The sequence below is a fragment of the Polypterus senegalus genome, chromosome 2 (assembly GCF_016835505.1).
Source record: "Polypterus senegalus isolate Bchr_013 chromosome 2, ASM1683550v1, whole genome shotgun sequence".
NCBI classification, from domain to species: domain Eukaryota; kingdom Metazoa; phylum Chordata; class Cladistia; order Polypteriformes; family Polypteridae; genus Polypterus; species Polypterus senegalus.
In genome coordinates this window covers 268,298,038-268,323,439 of record NC_053155.1, presented here as the reverse complement: position 1 = coordinate 268,323,439, position 25,402 = coordinate 268,298,038, and the positions used below count along the sequence as shown (strand labels likewise).

At 36.8% G+C, this 25,402-nt stretch overlaps 1 protein-coding gene across 1 annotated transcript in view; it reads right to left on the bottom strand.

Annotated features, from left to right (window-relative positions):
* Positions 1-8,218: 8,218 nt before the first annotated feature.
* Positions 8,219-25,402, bottom strand: part of LOC120524683 — a 48,165-nt gene continuing 30,981 nt past the window's right edge. Inside the window, exons 5-6 of the mRNA XM_039746495.1 lie at positions 20,860-20,879; positions 8,219-9,289 (exon numbers count right to left, since the gene is read on the bottom strand). Of these exons, the coding sequence (XP_039602429.1) occupies positions 9,278-9,289; positions 20,860-20,879 (32 nt within the window). The 3' untranslated portion in view covers positions 8,219-9,277. The remainder of the gene's footprint in view (positions 9,290-20,859; positions 20,880-25,402) is intronic.

Genomic DNA, 25,402 nt, shown 5'->3' with positions numbered 1-25,402 from the left:
AACTCCATCATAGGGCCTGCTCCAGACAGTGTAATATTGGAACGCTAGGACTCCACTCTGTTAACTGGGAAATTGCATTTTTTTAAAAAACATAACTGCATCTGCTAAACTTTCACATTTTTAAGAGCTCTGCTAACTGGTAAAAACAAAAAAGGGCCAACTCTGATATACGACAGAATTAAAGCAATAAAAAATACTGCAGACTTATTTGGGTTTAAAAATGTATTTAATGGCCTTGTGTCTTGGTTTGCTGAGCATCCTGGCAGCATGTCTAGCAACTATACAAAATAAAAACAGGACCAGCTCAAAAGTGAGTAGAACTTTCAAACAATAAGCAAAATCAAAGTGCTGTAAGTGACAATGCTATCTGCTGCCTAACAGCATGCTAAATAAAACCCATTACAGTACAATAGTGTAGGAGTCTTAAATTTTAAACGTCTTTCTGGTTATTTTTTGCAATATTTATAATAAACAATAATATAGAAAATTTTCCTTGAACAAAAGGTAGAAAAATGAAATCATACCGCAAAAGATGCAGAATATCGCCCATACCTACAATACTCACACTTGGAAGTACAGAAAAGCATGAGAAAAAACAACTCAGAAAATATTGCTCATTTTTTGATCTAAAAACTGTGTGATAACGTTAATCTTTGCTGATGACAACTCCAGATAATAAACCTGGGTGTGCCAATGCTTAAGGGTAAGAACAATTGTCAAGAGACCACAAGCAGATTTGCGGCAGTATTAACTGCCAAAAACAATCAGAAAAATAGAGAAACTGCAGATGTCTCTTACAGGAAAAATATGCAGCGTACAGTTTTTAAAGAAAAACATGTGACATGTCCAAGGAAACGTCTATGTAAATAAGAAAATACTGGAGCGCAACGATACAACGCATGCCTAAACATTCTCATTCTCTTCAAAGATCATACAGCAAAGGAAGTAGGGTGGGTAAGACTCTGGGCCTTAAACCCTGACCCTACTACTGACACATGCTTGCCTGTGCTCCTGTTGGTGGAAGAAGAACTGTAAGTCACCTTGGAAAAAGGAGTCAGCCAAATAAGTAATAATAATAAATGACAAGACAGGCCTAAAGAAAAGATTCAGAGTGAATTGTTCTGGTGGTGTACAGTACAGTCCGTATAAGCACTGACCTTGTGTGAATTGATAAACAGAATTTTCTGCCTCATATTTTGACATTCTTATATCGCATACCAAGAGTATGTCTAAGGTCACAGTAACAAATGAGGGTTGTGCTCAAATCCTTACAGTAAAACTAACAAAACAATAAATTTATTGAGAACTAGAAATATACTGCCATCTACTGCTAAATCAAATTATTATTGTCACTCACAGACAGGAGGCATTCCTCAAGCACACTTTTATTTATATAGTGTTTTTTTTTATAGCAAACCCCATCTGAAAGAATAACATTTATTGAAGGTAGGCGCTATACTGGCAACTGCCATGTAATGTAGACTCCAGCTCCTTGTGTTACTACTGCTCTTTGAAATTCATTCAATCATTTCTCTTCTTCAGATTGAGCTGTTAGTTATTTCCCAGCACAAGTTGCCCATCCAGTTGAGAACCATGCAGTGCTGGAGCCCATCCTGGCATGAGTGCCCACAAAGTAGGAAACCACCCTGAACAGGAAACCTCAAACTATTCTATTTCAGTGCACACTCATAATTTATAGCGCCCATTGTAATGTTTGGGGCAGAGACACATTTTTCCTTGATTTACATCTTCTCTACAGTTTAAAATTACAAATTAAACAATTATGACGTGATTAAAGTGCACATTACAGACTTTCATTTAAGGGTAACTGCATACATTTTGGTCACCCATGAAGAAATGACCCTTTTTATACATGGTCTCTGTATTTCAGGGCACCATAATGTCTGGGACATAGCAATGGCAGATATATAAATATAATTCTAAAGGAAATATTGAGTAGTGGTTAAGGCTTTGGACTTCAAATCCGAAAATTCTGGGTTCAGATCCTGCTATTGCCACTGTGTGATCAAGTCGCTTCACCTGTCTGTGCTCCTACTGGGGTTAGGGTTAGGGCAGGGAAAAACAAAGTTCCCATAAGCTCCGTTTACACCGCTGTAACAGTGAGCTGGGTGTGTTCAGTCTTATAGGTGCTCAGAATGCACGGGTCATCAGTACCAATTTGTTATGGGCTGACACCAAGACCTCTCCTTGTTTTAATAATACTGAGTATTGTTTTTTTGTGAGGTAGGGTTAGGGGTAGGCTCAGGGTTAGGTGTAGCCAACTGTATCTCAAATGTTGTAAGATGCCTTGAATAAAAGGTGCCAGACATATAAATAAATGTGAAATGAAGCCACTATAGAACGGCCAGTTATATTAGGGTAGTCATGAAGTTCCATGGTCTATCCAAACTGCCAACAGATAAGAACTGTTTGTAATAAAGGTGAGCAAAAGAAAGTCTTTAAGTTTGTTTCAGGCTTTAACAACCACGTCTTTATGCACTACTCACCCCTGACATCTGCCATGGGGCAAGGAAAAATTTTTATTCAATCAGTACTGTAGTCACATACTGTACTTTAAAAAGTGAATGAAATATTCAGTTTTTGTTGGGAAAGGTTTATATACAAATTTCAGTTGCTTCTTTAATAAAATGCAATCACCACACTTGAACAAAGAGTGTGGAACAACAGGCTGACATCTTTATGGTCAAACCAGTCCACCCTAAACGCTAACTGGCAAACGAAACACAATCAGGAAAACAATCCCAGATGATGGACCTTGCATAGTAAAGGTTGTTATGAATGGGGCCTTTTTTTGAATATTTGTTCTGTCATTCCCTTCACATTTTTGCCACTCTGAGCACTTTTTTTTAACCTTGTGATCAGTTTTGTGACCAGAGACTTATTTTTAGCGTTATGAATTTATTTGTGCCATTTTCTCTGTCACTTTGTTTATTTATATTGTGACCATTTTTGTTTTCTTGTTATTAGGGGTATGTCTAGAGTTGTGCCCTCAGCGGTAATAACACTTGGTTTACGATACATGCGTTTAAAAAGGTCATCAAAAGAAACACTTCCTGTCTGAGTTTGGGGATTGAAAACACCTTTTAGTCAATTGTTTCTCTGCTCTTTAACCTTTTTCCTTATAGCTTTTTTTCTGTTTTTGTCTTGTACTTGACATTTTGACCTTGATTTTTGCCCTTGGTGACAGTGTGGTAGATCTGGTTTTTGTCTCTTTTTGTAATTCTGATTACATCCTTTCTTCGAGTTACATTTAAAAATAATCTTGCTAGGGCTTCTAGCATAATCGAGGTGTTATGCAGGAGTGAAAGGAGTAAAAAATTTAACTGTATTCATATTCACCTTCTTCAAAAAAATGGTCCAACACACAATAGAGTGGACCCGGCCAACAGATTTCATGCTCTTGTTCAAAGGTCTGAAGTGATTCAAAGAATGAGATCTTCCAAGTTAAGTCAAGTTGGGGAGCATGCACTGGTACAGTGTGTTGCCGCACCCACTACACGATGAAACAACTCAGGATCCTGGTTTGCAACCTCCCAGGCAGACAAATGGTCCAGGCCCACCCTCTGAAAATGACCCTCTATCTGCCGCAGCCGGGTGTTATATGAGTGACCTCTTGGCCTGGTCCAGCCACTCAGATCCCCAACAATGAGGATCTTACGAGCCAGATCACCCTTGGGGAAACGAGCCACATGGCTGTAGTGCTGTAACTGATGCTCCCTCACAATGCAAGTAATGTGCCTCATTCGGGACTCCATGTGCAACCGCTCATTCGATACAAAGTCAAACCAACAGTACCCAAGGATTTTCTGGAGAGTCACAATACCAAAGGAGTCCAGTCTTCGTCTCAGGTCACTGGATAACGTACATGTCTCACAACTATATAGCAAGACAGGAAGCACCAGGACTCTAAAGTCTTGGACCTTCGTCCTTTTGCATACATATCGGGAGTGCCATACACCCCTATCCAGTGACCTCATGACCCCCCATGCTCTCCCAATCCATCTACTGCCAAGGTAAATTTTTTTATAACCCTCAGATAGACAGAACTCTCTTCATGCATTCTCTTACATATCAGATTCTCACAGATATTCAGATCCTGTATGAAAAGCAACTCATACAAGTAATCGAATACCTGTGAAATGTCTGTGTGAAATGCTGTATCTTGTTTCTTTTTAAACTATGCTTTACTAATCTGTTCATTTCTCTTTAAATTTAAACTATATATATTATGTGTGTTAATATTATATCGTACTGCATAGTGAAATACAGTGATAAGGACACAAAACAAAAGGTAAAAGTGACACACAAACAGGGAGATTAAATGAACCACTAAATAAATCCCAAATTCTTGGTTGACATGCATGCTGTATCAACATTTACTTTGTTTGATTGATCCTAGAAGTGAGAGATGAGTGCCTACCTGAAAAACAATATCTCCAAAAAACATTTAGAGCTGATAAAGAGAAAGGCAAGTAATTTCATAAAGATCATGAATGCTAATATCCATGATGCTCCTAAGCCTTTTTACAAGGGTAATAGATGGCATCCATGATGTCATGTGTCCAATCACACTGCCAGGACCATTGCAACATGTGATTGTGCAACTTGTTACATCATGCCATATTGTGTCATGTCTTATATAATCAACAAAGTGCAGTCAGCGCAAGTTTAGAGATTTCAAGCCACTCATGGTACTGGTGGGCCGCAGTGGTTGCAGGTTTTCGTTCCAACCCGATTACTGATTAGATGACAGTCCTTGCTGATAATGAGACTTAGAACTTAACTGTACTGCTTGTTAGAGCTTTCATTCATTGAGATAAAATTTAATTACATTGCAGAATTTCGTTTTTTTCAAGAAAATATATGGATATATTATCCATATATTTTTTGGACCAAAAAAGATTTACATTTCCTTCATGTATTTCTTAAACATTTTATTGACACAGATACTTCATGATACACATTCACCATAGTAAATGGAACCAATTAAGCTGAAGAACTAGCGTCCCCTTTATCATATACACCTTATTGTTAACTGTTGCTAGTTAAGAACATACAAAACAATTAAAACCAAAATGCAGCTGCTTAAAACTAAAATAGTCAATTAAGGGTGTTGAGTCATAAAAATTGAGAGCGTTAAAATTAAGCTTAAAAAACATATTTTTTTACAAAAATGCTCTTTGCCTTTTGTGCTCCTTAATCCTGCCTGTGACACAGAACATGTTTCTAAAAATGAAATCTTTTCATTTACAAAGATTCTGCATTTGCCTTTTATATGACTAGTTAGTGTTTGATGCCCCAGCATATCATCATAGAAGCATTACATACAACTTTCTGTTTGTCACCCTTCTTTATTGTAATAAAATACAGGATATTTTCTTTTTCACTTACGTAGTAATTGTTGATTTACTAATTTGATTGAATAAATTGGAGATGAGCAAAAAAATGATCATTGTTCATTGTTATTTCTTTAATTCATTTTAGTCATTGTAGCCTTAATGAGCCAATAAGACTATTAGGTGGTCTGATAAAGCCACTGGAGAGGCTCTTTCAAACATAATTTTCTATCGCTTGGCATTCCAGTGTGCTCCAGGAAGAGTTACATAACAAGTCTGTCCCCAGGATGTTCATTCCTTTGAGAACCAGTTATTGAGAACTTGTGTTGACCCAGGGTATTATTATGCTATTTTGGGAAATCAATAGCTAATAATAAAATATATTCCTTTTGTAATATTCACTTTGTCATTGAAAGAGGTATGGTCACAATATGAATGGCTCCTTTCCAATGGGATCATCATCAACGGGTCAGTACGAGTTATAGCTAGTTTATATTTTAATCGTCAAGAACTGATAACATTTTGATAGAGACAGAAGGGACTGCACCTCAGGCTTTCTGTACAAATCCTTTGCCTTCTCAAGAGATGTACTTTCTCTGCACCCCCTTGAAAAATCTTAAAAGTTTAAATGTTAAAACGTCAATGTCAAGTGATATTTCCATCTCACAAGACGCGATATGATTAATCCAGAAAGGACATACAGTACATACATTTTTAATTTTTAAACAGTTTTTCATATATATTTCCCACTGTTCCTTTACCTATATTTTGGTATTTCTGTCAATAATTAAGGGTATTTGTATGTTTTCATATTACTTTTATGTTATATACTCAGTATGTGTATATACTTGTACTGTTTGATTATATCTTTTGTGTTTTCTGTATTTTTGCACTATTTTCCTGCCTTTTTATTTTTTTCTTTCTACTATGTTTACTTTATTGAATTATGATTATTTTACTTGATTTAAGTACTCTTCCTTCAACATATTGTTTTTCTATGTTTTGCAGTTTTGTTATACATATTAAATATATAACTTTAATTCATTACTGTTTATGTTAAATCCTGCTTATTCCCATAATTATTAATTGACTTCAGTATAGGCAGACTTTTAGCAGATTTGATGGTTTACTTTGATAATACAGTAAGTATCTAGATGTTCACAGTTCTCACCATAAAACTATGAACTACCATTCAATCTCCTTCTGTATTCACTTAATTATTTTTTTTATTGAAAAGGTTAAGGAAATAAAACAGAGTTGAAAAATCAAGCTGATGTCGTCATCAAAATTCTAACTGAACTGCTGTCAAATCAAAGACCTTAATACCAGAAACAAGTTTGTTAACCAGAAGAAATTCTTAATGCAAGAATTTCACTCCAGCATAATTTTTATCCAAATCTCCAGTACTTCAGGAATGCATGCACTGATGTTTGTATTGTCGTTCTGATGATGTCACATGTCACACAAGTTATCTTTTAGCCAGAGTTCATTCCCTAGCTTATGTTTGTTGTCTAATTTATTGTTGCTTTTGTTGTTTTTTAATTACAACTTTTCTATTCCTGTGTAATTTCTATTTTGCTTATTTATGATTTAACATTTATTTAGTGTGTCTTTTAATGTTCTGAATTTTCATGAACTTTGTGGGTAGAGCCTCAGGAGGTGGGGCCACCCTGATGTCACCGCTGCCTTGTCTCCCTTTTGCTATACTAACTCCCAGCAGTAGATTATGTTTGTGTTTGGAAACTTTTTTGGTAAATATTCATTTTTCTTTGCATTTACTGATTAATTGTGACATTTTTGCAGTGTTTTATAGATCTTGAATATTGTACTATGTTTTGGGACTTGTTTGCTTTGGACTGCTTTTTAGGTAAATCATGGTTCATGGTTTCCCTCTCCCATGTAAGGCATTTTTTGCATTTTTTGGGAATTCATCTTTTTGTACTTTCAAAGACAGTTTTGATTTTTTGGGGCCTGCTCAGGCTGAAGCCTGGAGGTAGTAGTAGAAGGGCTGGATAATTTGGGCCGGACAGTAAAGGTCTTGGAATGCTTTATGGTCTTTATGAAGGCCTCCCCCCACTTTCACTATGTTCCTGTCTCCATATCACAATAGCACATTCCAGGGTGGTGCTGAGATAGACTGCCATGGCAACAGCCAACACAATTGCTCCAAAATGGTAGTGCCCTATAACAAAACAAAATACTGTCACTCACTAATGGCAAAAAAACAAAATTTTTCTTCAGACGACTTCTTTATTCAGGAAAACAAATGAATGCAAAAATAATTTCTAGGGTAGAAAAACACACAAACAGCTGCATTTTATAGTGAGAAAGGAATCAAAAGTGCCACAAAAATTAACCAAAATACCAAATCATAACAATGAGGACAGGAGTCACAGCAGCTCTGTTATTAACACTGTGTTGCAGGCCTCCACCAGTACTGAACTGTAGTCAACTCAGAAACATGTATCACTACATTACTCATTTTACAGTGCACTACAGAAAAACCTTCACCTTAAACTTTAAACATATTGGTCACCCACTGTGATGGTCTGTAGTTATGACATTTTGTGTATAATTAAAATCATGCAATTTGTATGAGACAAGTTATTCAATGTTTAGATTGGCAAAGAAGACCGAGATGTAATCAGAGAGCCAAGATCACTTAGACAGACATACTTGTGCAAATAATCAAAACTGAATTGTTGTTTTTTGTCATCATGTTTTTATTCTTTGTCTATTAAAAATAGTTAGAAAGTTTCAGATAACAAAAGTAAAACAATTAGGCATCTAATCCATACTGGGCCAAAGCCTCTCCTGGCAGTGTTAGGTACAATGCAGAAAACAACCCCTGAAAAAGAATGCAGGCAGCATGAGGCATAAGGCAAGACTCAGAAGTCGATGTGACACTAAATCACCTCAGGGTACATTCACTCGCCCCCAGTCAGCTTAGATTTCCCAATTCGCAATAATCCTAATTTAAAAAGAAAGACTGAGGAAATGTGAGATGCATTCCCTCAGTGAGAATATCTTTTTTGCTCTCTTATTCTTCCAGACCGTACCCCAGCATGTGAATGATATAAGACTACGCTTACTGTATGTATATACACATGCACTCAACATACAATTTATAGATCAAACCTTACAATGAAGGAGGACGGCAGGGATACTTTATACTGGTCTCATTTAGTAACAACAACAATAATTATTTATACAGCATATAGCGCATTGTCATTTGTGAAAGTGGCTCAATGTGCTTTACTATAATAGTGGCAAAGTCAGAAGAGTTTACAAAAAAGAAAATGAAAAACTAAATAGAAACTAAGGTTTTCAAAACTATAAAAGGAGAGAATAAATGTTCATTGTAATTAACAAATGCTCAGACGGCCAATAACAATAATCAGAGTCCAGTAGTGCTATGCAGAGTGAGGTGTTAAGTAAGCAGATAGATATGCGCTTTTTAAAATCATTTGTATAGCTTATAGTCAGCAGGAATTTCCCAGCTGGATTTGCCCACTGGTTACTGATTAATAGCTACTGTGGCCTGGTTAATATTAAACGTTAGTTTCATTTATTAGCTTATTATGCCATGTAGCCAGTCTGCACTAATTGTTCAGATACAGTATATACTGTATACAGCAGGATTAAAGTATAATTTACCTTCAGTAGCTCTCAATATCTTCTATTGACATGAATATAAGCTACAATAATAAACGTGTTCTTACAAAAAAAGCAAAACAATGTTTCATATTTTCTACTGTAGAGCTGAAAAATTCATATATTCATCTTCAAGCCCACTTAATCCAGTTCAGGATGGAAGAATTTTTTTTATTTGTGTGTTCGTGTTTATTTCCAATGCCATTTGTCAAAGTACAACATTCAACAGTTTTTTTTGGTTTCCAGTGCCTTGTATTTTTGAAGAATTACATTGAAGGCTGAAAGAAAGAAATACAATTTAAGACATACTTTGCCTAAATGTAATAACTTACTTTTCTTACACAATGTTGTGGAGAAACAAGAAGAGGAGGAAGGAAAAAAATGCCCATGGCCTAAAGGGCCCAATATACTTTCTTAAAATTCAATACACAATGTTACATTATTTGCAAAATAAAAAAAACTCAACACAATAGAAAACGATTGAAGGTCTGATATACAAATTAATAGAAAGTAAGATGATGAGAGTTATTTTAGGGTGGATTCAAATAACAAACAGTATGAAGTCCACTCAATCTCAATATGCTTAATGAGAAAATGGTGACATTATTGAAAAATCTACAGAGACATTAGAAAGGCTTCTTTTGGTGAGTGATTGTCTTCCTCTAATCTACTCTCGATTTAAAGTGAGGGTTAATCACTGTAAATCAGTGGCCACCACTTTTTGGGCCTGCTTCAACAGTAGATATTTCTACAGCATTTTGAAACCATTTGCAGTTTCTGATTTAAATTCTTCATTGAGCCAGATGTTAATTTATAAAACTGATAACTTATTTGTGATGTTAAAGAAAAATGCTTCAAAGACAACAATGAAATGTCTTTTGGGCACTAAAGTTATGAATACTGAATCTCAATAGGATACTGTGGTTCTAAGCCGAAGATGCCCTGAAATGAGGTACTAACAACAAACGTCATGAATCAATCCCTATAGCAGCACTTTTGAGATATCAGAGGTAAACATCTGTAGTGTTACTTAGATAATGCAAGAACAACAGTGCTGGTGTCACTCTGCATAATCCGACTATGGTAACTGCTCTAGGCTGCAGCTCATCTTTCCCATATTACTTCCCTCTGACACTGCTCTTCATGTTCTCCTGTTAAGTAAAACTAAACCTGCTCCAGTAATAAAATAGAGAGCTTGTGGAAATACCTGCCTGGGGGTGTTTTTTGATTTATGCATGTTTTTGATTCTACCTTCATATAACAAACATTAGAGTCCTCTTTTATTTTCCCCCAGTTTATCTAATTCAGCACAATAGGGTCCACGGTTTGTTCTGTTATAACTGAACACAAGGCATACAAGAACCCTTTAAGGGGCCACAGCCCATCTTTCGGCACATTTTCACACACATTCACCCCAGGACAGTTGGGGGTCACCAGTTATTCTTAAGTTGCAGGTCTCTGGGATGAGAAAGGGAAACAATTGGACCTGGAGAAGAATCTCATGTTGACAAAGCGGGATGCACTAACACTGTAAAGAAAGTCACTGAATCCAGAAATGAAACTCCGTCTCCTGGAGGGGTGAGTCAGCAGCTCTAATCAGTGTGCCATCTGGTCATTACTGTAATCTTTTTTTTATTTTAATCCTGGCTCAAGGCCTCTGCTTTGATGACAGCTTATGTTGCAGTGTATTTCCAAATAGCTCCTCTGAAATCACCCCATCATCACATCTTACAAAATACGAAAAGCATCACTAGGTAGGTGTGTTCATGAACCAGTCTCTCGGATGGGTCCCACTATGATAAAAGAAAAGCTGTACATTACCATAGTGAGTGAATGACACCCCTGTAAGGCAACGTCAGAAATCTATAAAAAGACCCCTTTAAATGTATTTGTATTGTGACTGATCATTTTATAATTTTGTTGCATTGCATTCTCACTCACCATACATGTGTAGCTATTTACTGTCTTCATTTTTTAAATTTTAACTTCTAAAGTAAAATTTATAAACAATTGTTCCAACCTGTAGTATTAATATTCATCTTAGTTTAATGTTGACCTTAATCCAACCATAGACCTCACTGACAGCTTTAACTCCTGTTATGGCCGACACAAATAGGGCTATACAGTACATTCAAACACCATGCAGCTGGAGGTGAAATAAATGGGGGCTGAAAGATCTGAGAATCTGCCTGTGAAATTCATTTCTAAATTCATTATGTTATTTTAAATTAAGGAGACACATTGTAATCATGCATGTGTTGATATTATACAGTGCCTTTAAAAATATTCACCCCTTAGATGTTTTCACAAATAGTTTTTATTAAACATTGAATCAGATAATTTAATGTGGCTTTTTTTGGTACTGGTCAACAAAAGAAGACTCACTAATGTCAAAGTGAAAACTGATCTCTGCACAGTGAAGTACATTACTTACAAATATAAAGCACAGAATAGTTGATTGTATAAACATGACCCTTTCAAGTCAGTATTTACTAAATGCACCTTTGGCAGCCATGACAGTTTTGAGTCTGTGCACAGGTCTCCCTTAGTTTTGCACATCTGGACATTTTTCCCCATTCTTTTTTGTAAAACTACTCAAGCTCTGTCAGACATGGAGATCGTGAGTCAACAAGCTTTTTCAAATCAAGACATAATTTCTCAATTGGATTAAGATCTGGACTCAGACTCGTCCGCTCCATGACATCACCATTGTTGTTTTTAAGAAATCTCTGTGTAGCTTTGACTATATGCTTGGGGTTGATGTCTTTTTAGAAAACAAATCTTTCCCCACACCCCATGTTTCTTGCACATTCCCTTAGTTTTTGTGGATTGCTTTCCTAAGGAACACTTACAGCTTTGTCATACTCTGTTTTGTGTTTTTGCTTTTTTTATGGTTGATTTAACACAGGGCTTCTCAAACTCAGTCCTAGGGGACCTAGTGATGGGCCGCTCGATACTCAGGTTTCGACACTGTGTCGAGCTTCCGAAGCACTGGAGATCGAAGCACCGCTTTGAGACTTGCTTCAAATGCGCCCGTCACGTGATTTCGAACACGCTAGCGTAATGACGTCATTGATATCTGCGCAGTCAGCAGTCGATTTGGTCAGTAACTAGTCTGCTGAAGTGCTTTGGCTCAAAGTGTAAAAGCGGTTGTCTGTGCTATATTGATAAAATACGCTAACCCGAGTATAAGTAATCTTCCGAAGTGCAGCACAACAGAGTAAATAATTGACGTAAATAGAATTACTGAAACACTAAGTTTTTGTCGTTTCTGTATTCTTAAACCATCTTCCAGTTACACAATCCCCCGCAGTCAATGTCACATTCAATGTTCCCTGCTCCTTAACCTGTCTTGTTACCCAAAGCATCAACACTCAAGGCTTTACCATCCTTCCTTTCATAAACATAAAATAAAACACATTTCCTCTACATGTCCAATAATAATAGTAAACTTGCAGGAACGAGAAAAAGCACAAGATGGGAATATTTATGACAAGAGCCTGGGCATCAGGATGAGAATGTTCCTTGTCACCCATTACGTGAGCTCATTTGCCATCCCTCGGTTACACTGGCACACGTTACACTCGGGGGCAAACGCAATGGAGAATACCGACAATGTACACCTTCAGAAGTGAAATAAATCAACTGTATAGTAGAACATTTCCGATAACCGATGAATTTTGTTAATCATAAACAATGCAACATAACTATTATATGTGTTGTTACTTTTTATTTATACTCACCAAACGTTACATATCTATGAAATGAACATGGGTAATATATTTATAATCATTCTCACTAAAATACAGTGTCAAAATATATTAATGAGCAAATTGAGACACATTGGCCTTTAGGAAATATAAAAAAGCGTGTGCGCTGTCATTTAGGACAGAATGCATTGTTAACATGACGCACTCTCTACTGACACGATGTCACGAAAAAAAAGAAACAGCGCAGTCCATGAAAACTCAAATCCTCCTTGATGTTTGACCTTATGATTAATTGTCAATATCAAATCAATAAAGTCATTTTAAGAACATGATGTCTGCTATAGTCAGTTTAATCAACGCTCCTTTTAAAAAGTTTCCTTATACAGAATATAAAACAGAATCTTAATGATGCGGGACTCGCGAGTAGTAACGAATAATATGTGACACTGAGAAATTATAATTCCTAATAACGGGAACAAGTAAAAACTACGACTTCCTAAAACGGACACTGTAAATGCAGGCATTTCAATAAATAATTTAGGAGACTTGAGTGTGCATTTCAATATCGATTTAAGAACTACGTATGCCACCTGTTGTACTATAAACGGTAGCTCAAGCAGCACTTAACAGTAAATAGTCTTAACAGGACAATGACTGACTGAAACGAAGATGCCGCGTCGCTACAATTAAGGTTCACACTGCCGTTCTGCATGTTTAGAAGGCGCTGGTTGGCTGAAACTGTTTATAGCGAATTGCCCCAAGTTGGAAGTGCCGTATAGCGATCGGAAACGAAAAGACACATTTAGGCATCCTGGACAGTAGTTTGTTTTTCTACAATACAAATTCAGTACGACACCAGGGTCTCCAAACACACTAATATGAAGTTTATTACGTTTTACAGTGAAACTCTTTGCATACACAATATAATTAGGGGCGTGCGCCACCTGCCGGACTACGGTGGCCCAACCTTCCCTCGATAGCTCGATTCGCTCGCTATCCGTCCAAGCTTGTTAAATGGAGGAATAGAAAAAAAAATTCACAAGAGGAGGATCAGCGATGCAAACCTGAGCGACAACACCACTGAGCCACCTAATTCAGATAATTAACGAGCTCTGCACAACTGAACTACTACTACTACTGTTCTTACTGCGGCGGATGAAATATGTTGTTTGACATATGCACGTTAAAATGGTTTAATTGATACGAGAGTATCGTTGTATTCTCCTAATGAAGACGAAAAAATTATATTTATAGATGTATACTATATGACGTACGGTTTTGAACAAAATTAAGTTTTCCATAAAAAGGTTGAACGATTTACCTAATCTTTTCATATATATATATAAAGTTAATATATGACAATATATCTTTGACATTATGTATCAGACAAAGGAAATCACAGCAATCCACAAGAACAATCATTAATTCTCAGCAACTACCTGAATTGTAGCTTAACCATATCAACTGAAATGTATAATGTCAATACGAATTACAAAATATAACTAGAGAGTTAAGTGTCAGATAGACTCTCAGAATATAGAGGTCAATGCCTTTCAGTGTGCCGAGGCTTCACAAAGATTCAGTAACCAGTGACCATGTCTGCTCCAAGCCCTGTCATGATCCAATCTCGGTACTACACATGTCTGAGGCTTCAGTAGCCCCGTCATGATCTCAGTACTACAGTTGTCTGAGGCTTCGGAGCCCGTTCGAAGCCCGTCATGACGCTATCTCAGTACTACGCATGTCTGAGGCTTAGGAGCCTTGTCATGATCTCAGTGCTAAGCATGTCTGAGGCTTCAGTAGCCCCGTCATGATCTCAGTAGTACGCATGTCTGAGGCTTCGGAGCCCGTTCAAAGCCCGTCATGACACAATCTCAGTACTCTGTGCAAAGCTTCGACTCATTATTTATTCATCTAGCTCCCGTTTGAAGTACATATGGCATCAACAGAGTTAAAAAACTCAACAGAATTCCCATTGAAATGAAAGTTTGTAGATTATCAATACATGTTAAATGATTGTGCCTGATAATACGTTGTGGCAAAAAATAAAATTATAAATTATACATCATACAAACGCTGACTTGTTGAATGCATAATGCTGCAAAGAAGAGCTTTAGCAATACGGGTGACGACACATCTCTCACTATAATACTTTCATAAATATCCATTCTTCGCCTCATGCAACGTTTTCATGCAACACTGAAGGTATGTCATATAGTATACATCTATATATAATTGTTTTCCTCTTCAGTACATACATACATGCATACATTAAAAAACACACATTATATACCACCCTCCTGAAAATAGTAGTGGTGCAGCGGTAGCATTACCGCTTCATAATAAAGTATATGTGGGTTTGGGTCCCACGTCCACTCACTGTGAATTATGAGTCTGATTTTCTTTCTTTTTTTTTTATTAAACAGCAAATTCCAACGTGGACCGGGAGCGAGCAAGGCGAGAACACTAGTAAAGATATATCAAATGGAAATGTGCATCTTGTTTTATGTCTATAACAAAAAAAATATTTGAGTAACGATTTCAACTGTTTTTGTAGTTGTTGATGGCGGGTTTAGCGGTTTAAATTTTTAAATATTAAATTGATAAGGTGGAATGTGTTCTTACTTTGAGTGTTAATGTGTTAGTAACTGGGATTGCGCCTCTATTACTGGAAGATTGCTTAGGAATGATACAGACTGGACAACTATATGTTTTAGGAAATGTTTTATTATTGCACTGTGCTGTGACTAAAAAACTTTTTACTGATCACCTGTCCGGACCTTGAAGATGTGTTCACGAGGGAGGGATGCTGTTGTTAAAAGCAATGCTTTTTCAACAGCAGGTCCAATTGTGTTTATCCCGCTGCTTTTTGTTGCCTCAGCACTCAATCTTTAATGCCGACCTTGATATGTGCACTGCTCACATTGGAGTGTCCTGCGTGTGTAGGTGACTGATCTGCGCCGTGTCTCTCAGTCTCTCTGATGTGCTCCGGATTGACGCCTTTGAATGTTTGGTGCAGCAGAGCAAATTCAACCTGATCTACCACAGTGGGTTTGTTATCACCTTATTCCAGCTTTTCTCAACCTTTAAGTATTTTGCGACCCGAGTTTTCATAACAGTTTTAATCGCGCCCCCCCAACATTTTTTTGAAATGTAGATGCATATTTGATTATACCTACTTAACTTTTATCGACATTTATCTAACTCTATACAGTATTTATTGTTCTATTATCAGAATGTAGTTTAAGTTAATTTGTTTTGGTTCCAACAGATGTTTTCTTTTTTTCACATCTTCGCGCCCCCCTTTTTGTTACTTCGCGCCCCACAGGTTGAGAACCACTGCCTTATTCAATAGAGGGGTTCATGGACGTCAAATGGCAATGAATAGAAATGGATTAATGTAAATACGTGAGCTGCCATCCGCAATTAGACATCGCATTTTGATGGCGATTTTGGTGATTCCCGAACAGATCTCTTATGCGATCCTTCCACAGTATCTCTCAAAATTATTTAGTTCAAATTGGTTATAAAGATTTCAATTCTGATCATTTTTTTTATTTTTGTTAATTTTGATGAGTCTTTAAGGCGGATCGAACTCGGGCTAGCACTACGCTCAGAATTTGAAAAGCAACCACCTTAGTCAGTTGAGCTATTGACGGCGTCATGGCTTTATAGCTAATTCGTTACTTTGGTGCTCCACAAAATATTGTAAAGTAATAGTAAATGAAATATTTTAATACTTGATCGAATAATAACAACTGATTTAAGGATTTCACCCTTTCTTTCTCAAATGTGCTTACCTATATCGTGACAAAGTACAGGGATAAACCTTTTTTTCCGTCTACTCCATTTTAATTAAGTCAAACCAAAGAAAACATTTAAGGCTATTAAATGTGATCTCAAGAAAAGATGAAGGTTAATTCTAATACTAATAACAGGACCGATTATAATGATACAGTGCAAAAGTAAATACTAATTGAAAGAGCCGGGAATCCATGAGTGAGGCCTCTTATTTTGTTTAACTCTTGCTATCGTACAGTGCATTCTGCTTGTCGGCGTTAGTTATATATATATATATATATATATATATATATATATATATATATATATATTATATATTAGACATCAGACACTAGAAGTTGCTGACGAACCCTTCTCTTCGTTGTCAGTCTGTAGCAGCGAAAAAATAAAAGCAATCAGAGTTATAACAGACGTCATTGAAGTGGATCATGAGTTTGTGTAACGTTAATGAAAATGGCCAGGAGGGGTCCCTAGAGAGGTGAGTGTCAAATGCTTCGAAGCTTCGATACGATTTCCGACACAATTGCTTCAAACGTTTTGATGCTTCATGAGGCTTCACTCCGCCCATCACTACTGGGGGCACAGTGTGGCTGCAGGTTTTTGTTCCAAACAGATTCCTAATCAGTGACAACACCTAATAGCACTGATCTCATTTAATTAGCTGGTATTATTTATCTTTTATTCTACATTCAGAAAAGACAGCAGCATGATTTTTACATTTATAAGAAACTTAGAAATATTTCTGTTTTGCTATGGATTTAAATGCTCAACTTTCTTTTTATTATAATTCGCCCTTTCTCTGTGCAGTTTGCTCCCTTTATTGAATCTTAATAATGACAATTAAAAACAAGCAGAGCAGAAACCCAAGCAAACAACACTCAATCGTGAAAGGCTGCAACTACTTTAGCGTCAGCCCCACAAAGTAGTAAACAATGGATTAATTAAAAATTAGAACACCTAGAAAAGTAGAATGACAATCAAGATGAAAATACTGTTAAAGAAAAAAATACATATAACTGCTTAGTACATTTTGATACTTTTTTTTTTTTACCAAACTTAATTTTCTAATTTGTATATTGTTTCCAAGACAGGGAATCTGGGAAACAACAGTTCAACTTAATTAGCACAGGAGTCCAATTAAAAACAGAGGCTGGTTGGAACAAAAACCTGCAGCCACAGAGGGTCCCCCAGGACCAAGCTTGAGAAACCCCTGATTTAACAGGACCCCAAGGGATACTCAGTGACTTGAATATTTTCTCGTCTCCATCCTGTGACTAGTGCTTTTTAATTGCCATTTCAGAGCTGCTTGAAGTGTCTTCATTGTTTAGGTTAAGTCACCATACTGACTGATTGTGTTCTGGATCTTCCTGATCAGGTGAATTTAGGCTACAATCAAGTGAAACCTGTGGACTACAGTCAGGTGACCTCCATTGAACTAATTACAGGACTTCTAAAACCATTTGGCCTCATCAGGGATAATTTAGGTGTGTCATATTAAAAAGGGTGTGTACTCATGTGATTAGTCATTTTGTGTTTTATATTTGTAATTAATTTAGACCACTTTGCAGGGATCTGTTTTCACTTTCATATTAAATACATTTTTTATTTTTCGGTTGATCTGAGTAACAAATGCTGAATTACAGTACATCCACTGTTATTTAAAGTTGTAGAACAATAAAATGTGAAAAGGGTGAATACTTTATATTGGCACTGTGTATTTGGCAGGCACTAATCATGGATTAGGATATATTAAAAATGTTTATATTTACTATATATTTATGTAGCTAGAGCACCAGCAGGTGACATATAGTGAGTCAGCTGTGAGGAGCGGATTATCAAGGCCTCTAACTGCTATAAAAAAACACTGCCTGTTAATATCAACCAGCATATGGCAGCCATGTTTTATTCAGTTCCAAGAGTATCACTCCATCTGCGGTCCATAAAGAGACAGTAAAGACATTTAATGGTTTATATCTGAATGATATTCTTTTTTTTAATAAGAATGAAAGAAGCCCTCTGTTTATATAATGCTCATGTCTAGGTGATCATTTAAGTAATATAAAGAGGGAAGGTTAATGGTAAAAAAGGGCACCATTTCCAGGCTAGTAGTTCACTATTATAGCGAGAATAACCAATTCATTAATTTATGAAAAAATCATAACTAAACCCAAATTGTACTCATCAGCAGCACTACAAATCCATCACTTAACATTGTTATTTTAATCCTCTGTTACTGCTTGATCATCTCAACAACCTGTAATAATTATCTGAATGAGATATGGAACTACGTAACTAACCCAGCAATGTTACTGAACTGAATTATCTCCTCTTTTGTCAAAATACTTATGGCCTTATCAAATTTATGAAACTAACTGAAATGGAATGCTAATGGGAAAGAGACTCACTTCTCTGCTACTGAATTTTGAGTATTTGACTTATTTTTTCAAATACAATTGTGAAGGTAACAGATCATACCCAACAAAAATATAAGTAAGTATGTACTCTGTATATACCTAGCAATACTGATGGGAAATGTCCTGCTCACCTAATATGCTTCCTCATACTCTTTAATCTTCTTTACTCCACGTTAGCTTGTCCCTGAGATCTACTTGTACTATTAACTCAATCAAAACGTTATTGCATTTGGCCATAACTAAATGCTCTGCAATTTTTTCTTGCATGTCCAGTCCTTCCAATGCCATATTTATTTTCATCTGATCAGCAAGCAGGCCATTATCTGTCAGCGTGCCAGCCCCTGAGATATTTTTATTCTGTAGGAGTCATATCTCTGGATAGTGTACTGTAAGCCAAGTGGACTGTCTTGGATGCAGAATATGTCACGATAAGTGGGTGAATATTCATTTACACAATTGGCAGTCAGTGAGGTAGCTGTCTGTGGGTTTAGATAGTGGGATGCCATTTTCAACATTCATGCAATGAAAAAACATTTCAAAAAGTCCTTTTTTTGCTAACACTTTTGCTAGTTTTAGAGGTAGATAAAAATAACTACTATGAAATTCATACTGTTAGGACAGATGCCTGTTTTTTCAGACTAGATTTGTTGATGAAACCTTTCTGAAATTGACTGATTCTATGTCTTGCAGTATCAGACTGCCTGCCTGTTGTTACACTATGATTAACCAAATATTTTTATCCATTTCATAGTCTTTTCTCTCTGCCTTGTGCCAACTGCTGCTCATCCATAACATCAAGCATGCAGGACAGAACACAAAATGTGCATCCTGGGTGATTATGGCTCTTGATTTTGTTGCATGGCTTTCTAGGGCAGCTTACTGTGAAATTGTGCTTACGAGAAGGACGTTCGATTCTAATAACTGCCTGTGGCTTCTTCACCACCAGCCCCTTGTAATGGTTTGACACTGCAATTAGAATAACTGCCAGAACATGATGTAACCGGTAAGGAAATATTTACAGCAAATCACATGAAAATAATCATTTGTGAAGAAAGGTCAGCTTGAGTTTTGTGAACACATAGTGTCACTAGTGTACCTAGGGAATCAGCATAGTTTTCTGATTGCATTTATAATGCTAGTTATTGATGACAGCCCCAAAACCTAAAGCCACAGTGGTCATAATAGGCGGCAATTAAAAAAAAAATCATCTCTCAAGAATATATAAATATAGCAAGGAGAGAATATAAACTTAAATACTTTAATAGTAAAGTAAAATATAGCAATTGCTAAGCATTGCCACAAGTATATTCACAAATATAGAAAACATTAAATTAATAGACACATACATTTTATCTTCTTATGTTCTCATCTTGCTGTCTCTCTCTCTATATATATATATATATATATATAGTGTTCCGATTAATGTCAATAAGAATCTTATCTTGTCTTTGCTTACTGAAGGCAATGACTAGTTTTTTAGTTTTTGCTGAAGCTAAGAGAGAAGTTATTGTCATGGCAAAACACTTCCAGATACTCTTTCACTTCTCTAAACCGTCTTTTTGTTCATGATGAGGTCTACAATCATTATCTTATCAGAAAGTGTGAAGATGGAATAAAATCAGAGTTCTATCACAGAGTCATGAGTAACATTAATTATCCTTACTACTGGGTCACGGGGGTCTGCTGGAGCCTCCGGGCAGGGCGGCAGACCACCGCAGGTAACATTAATTAATAGAAAGAAAAAAATTTTAAAGGAAAAACAGCAATTGATTCAAATCCCTGAAAAAATGGGACTTTCTATTCTATGAACACAGTGCTGAGAAAAGTACACATGAATGCTTAGCCTTGATAAACATACTGAAGTACAGCATATTTGTTTACACTGTGTTCTAAAGTAATGATTTTTGATGAGAATTCACATACCTTTGTAGCTTCAGCATAACCTTGACAATGAGGAAAATAAAGAAATATATTAATGAACAATCTTAATTTAAAATAATAATAAATATGGCAAATACATTCTCAGTTAACTTTAGACAATAATGTTAAATAAACTATCTTTTTGCTTTAGTTGAAAATATAAAATGACTTAAATTTCCTTAAAACTTTACAAAATTGGTAAAAACTGGATTCTACTGTAGAAAAAAAATTGTAACTACTGAAATGGAAAAATAAAGAACTGCAAAGTAAACAAATAATGTTGAGCGACTGCTGAGTATTTGGGTTAAAAACTGGTGAGGAGTATTCAGTACTAATGTTAAAGCTATATAAATTCTATAAATATATTATTAATCTTTTCATGACGTTTTTGACCAGAACACGAACATCAAGCCACAATGGACCTTATTACATTGATTACACCAGGGGTGGCAAACTTCAGGCCTGGAGTGCCGCAGTGGATGCAGGTTTTCATTCTAACCCTTTTCCTAATCAGTTTTCACTGCTAATTAACTTTTTCCCCATCACTTTAATAGCCCTGCTAGAAGAGTTCAGCCCTCTTAATTGATTCCTTTCTTCATTAAATGACAGCCAAGCAGAAATGAGATGTGAAACGAGCTAAAAGATGGACCAGCTAAACTGGGACTTCAAACTCCAACCAATTTCACTTGCATCAGCTTCTTAATGAGAAGCCAATTCTTGCTGTTAATTAAACCTGTTATTTAATTCCATGGCTTGTTGCTGCTTTAATTCTGCCACAGCACACATTTCGAAAACTGTTGTCTTTCTAAGAGCGCCGTCAAAATGTTTTGGTGGCCTGAAAGATCGACTTTACCAAGACCATCACCTCTCTTTAATTTCAGATATTGTGTAATGGGCACAGGGGAGCTGGTCATGTGGTGGCTTGCTTTGTGTCTCATTATTGTTTGGCTGCTAATTAAAAAAACAAACAACTATGGGGCCTGAATCAAGTTAATTAAAAGAAGTAATCAGCAGCAAAAACTGGTCACTAGTTAAGAAGATGGTAAGAATGAAAACCTGCAGCCACTGTGGCACTCGAGGCCTGGCATTTGCCATCCCTGGATTACACACTTCCAGTTGTGACCTAACTGGAAATGCTTTTTTCAAAATCCCTGGCAGCTTCAAGTCTGAACATTTTAATGTAATAGAACCTATCAGTTAGGATTCTATTTAATAACTGTATTCATTACAAGCCAGCTTTAATGTTAGAAAAAAAACCTAGAGAACTGCATGCAACTTTCACTGAAGGCCATGCTGCTTACTAAAATATAAATAACTGATAATAATTATAGTTCTTCTCATACAATTACTAGACACGCAACAGAACAAAATAAAGACACATTGTTTATAATTTAAAAATAAACACTGAGGTATATATATGGGTTTTTGCCAAATTGCTCTGCGCTATTCTGGGGACACAGTAGAACACTCCATGCAACAGCTGATGAAAGTTTTGATTTAATTGAGTGCACAATCATGAAGGTACCATAAATGTGTCAATATGATGGCCAATAGTCAGGAAAATCATTGTTTTATGCACTGATCAACTGGCAGAAAGGTGCTGAAAAATTTGACAAGTTTATTGAAGTCCGATGTTCTGACTTCAAAATGAAAAGCGATAATTTATGAGAAAGGACCAGGAGAAAAAACTAGGTCAAAAAAGTAGCAAAGGTTGAAACCAGAGATCAAAGAGAGAAACAACAAAACCAGAAACGCTAACCCAAAATCAAAATACAGAGCAAAGTCTTCTCCCAAAGTTTCATTCACTCGCTCACTCTCTCACACACACACAACCAATACTTCACAATTCAATCTCAGATTAAGTGGAGCTGCAAAAATGAGTAACTGCAACGATGCTTCTCGCTGCAAGTGATAACCTTCACATAGTTGCACTAATGATGGCATCATATCATCCCTAAGCATTGTGGGATGTACTACTATGGTTATAACTGTCACAAAACCCTGAAAATGGTGGTACTAATTGGAAAAACAAAATGGCTTCAAAAATACTACTTCCAAATGAAACAGATTCTTTAGGTCAGAAAACCCCATAAAAGATATATAATGCAACTGTAAGGCCTCAGGAAATCCCCCAAAAATGAAGTATAAACTTGAAGTACAACATCAGATTGTGTAATATCCCTAAATTGAAGTCATCTTTAAGTGTGAAATGCTCACATTTCACAACTGCAGCATTTTTTAATTATTTTGCCCTCTTCTTTGAAATTAATTAACCACTATGATACGTTACAGCAGTGGCAGAAAAGCATATTAGCAACTTCATAGTAGTCAAAGAGGTCAAATCCTGCTTAACAAATATGACAGACGGGTATTGTGTTTCTCACTCAATCAAATAATAAGCCATGTTGACTCAGTGCTCATCCAGTTGTGAGTTGTTTCAGAAACTGTGGCCTAATTCTGACTTGCTGGACATGAAATGTTTTGTAACCCCACTGTTGTGATTCTATGGAAGGTGATGCATTTTATTTGCAATTTTGCTTTCGCAATGCCTATGCACATAATTTAAGCACAAATATGTGTGTAAGTAGTTAATAGTATCCATCTATCCATCATCCAACCCGCTATATCCTAACTACAGGGTCACGGGGGTCTGCTGGAGCCAATCCCAGCCAACATAGGGCGCAAGGCAGGAAACAATCCCCAGGCAGGGCGACAGCCCGCTGCAGGACACACACACACACACACACCAAACACACACTAAGGACAATTTGGGATCGCCAATGCACCTAATCTGCATGTCTTTGGACTATGGGAGGAAACTCCATAATACAGCTATGTCAGTTCATTAAGACACAGAAAAATTAGTCTGAACAGATCTTAGCATGGTAACTTTGCATTGTTAATTGTAAAACAAGTAGCTCAAAGTAAATGTCTATGTGGATACTACTGCCAAAAAAACTCGTCCAACCCGCTGGCCACACATAAATGTTAATTAATTCTGCCTACTTGCTGATTTAAAAAATGTGACCTGAGAAGCACCCACACACTTTCACTGTTCAGGAACAGCAGTAAGTGACTGAGTGTCAGAATAGCCCTTTGTAAATGTGTACGTCATTAAGAATAAAAGAATGAGCAGAACCATCATGTTTAAAGTGCACTGCTGCAGGCCCTGTGAATGAGTAACTAAGTTTACTCTTGTGGGGACGTTTTTCCTTCAAAAATACATAGTTTGTCCTGCCAAGTAATATTCTACCTCAACACAATTTGTAGAAATATAATGTATAAACACCAATATGCCCAACAGTCTTTACATAATCTGTTACTGTTCACGCAGGCAACACCCTAATTGCTTCAAATGTTACATACATATGTGTGGACAACCCTAGATCTATACTAATAAAAGGCAAAGCCCTCACTGACTGACTGACTGACGGACTCACTGACTCATCACTAATTCTCCAACTTCCCGTGTAGGTAGAAGGCTGAAATTTGGCAGGCTTATTCCTTACAGCTTACTTAAAAAAGTTAAACAGGTTTCATTTCGAAATTCTACACATAACGGTCATAATGGTCGACAACATTCACCATGTTGAACTTTCTTATTTATGGCCCCATCTTCACGAAATTTGGTAGGCGGCTTCCCTGCACTAACCGAAACCGATGTACTTACTTATTTCGGTGGTATGATGCCACTGTCGGCCGCCATATTGAACTTTCCAACGATCTTTGTTACTTATGGGCCCATCTTCAAGTAATCTGGTACGCGGGTTCCCAACGCTAACTGAATCCTACTTACGTACATATATACATCCATAGCTTGCAGCTCGGTCACCGTGTGGGGCAGCGTTGGGTCCCCCATCCCAACGCCTCCAACATTGTTGGGTGCCTGCCTATATAAGGCCTCCTGTCGCTCCGGTCTCTACATTCCCTTCCTTGCTTCGGCACGGGACTCACGTCTCCCTGCTGATAACTACAGCCTTTTTATTTAATCCACGGCTTCTCCGCTGTTTTATTGTTCGTTTATTATGATTATAGTTATTGTGTAGGTATTTTAGACTTACTTTACATTGTACAGGTACCCATTTCCTTTATCATTACAACAGTACCCCCATTAACATGTCTATCGACGTAATCACCATCGATCAAAGAACTGTCACTTATCGAGTGATTTCCATGCCTGGAGATGGCACCTGCCTTTTCCATTCTCTTTGTTACATATTGCATGGCCATATCAGGCTCACTCTTGATATCCGGAGGAACACTGTCTTATGTATTGAATGTTCAAGGTGTGGACTGATGACGGTACAGGAGATAATTATACTACACAGGAGCACTATAAGAGTGAAATGCTTAAGCCCTTCACCTATGGTTCTGCATGTGAGTTGATGGCTGCCGCTGAATTGTTCGGTTGTCGCTTTCAAGTGTACCGAAATGGCCAAATATTTTACACCTTTCGACAACCGCCAATGCCTCTTAAACATCTTAGATTAACAGGTGATGATTTCAGTAGTGGACACTTTGATGTTTAAACTCTCAGAAGCTAGAT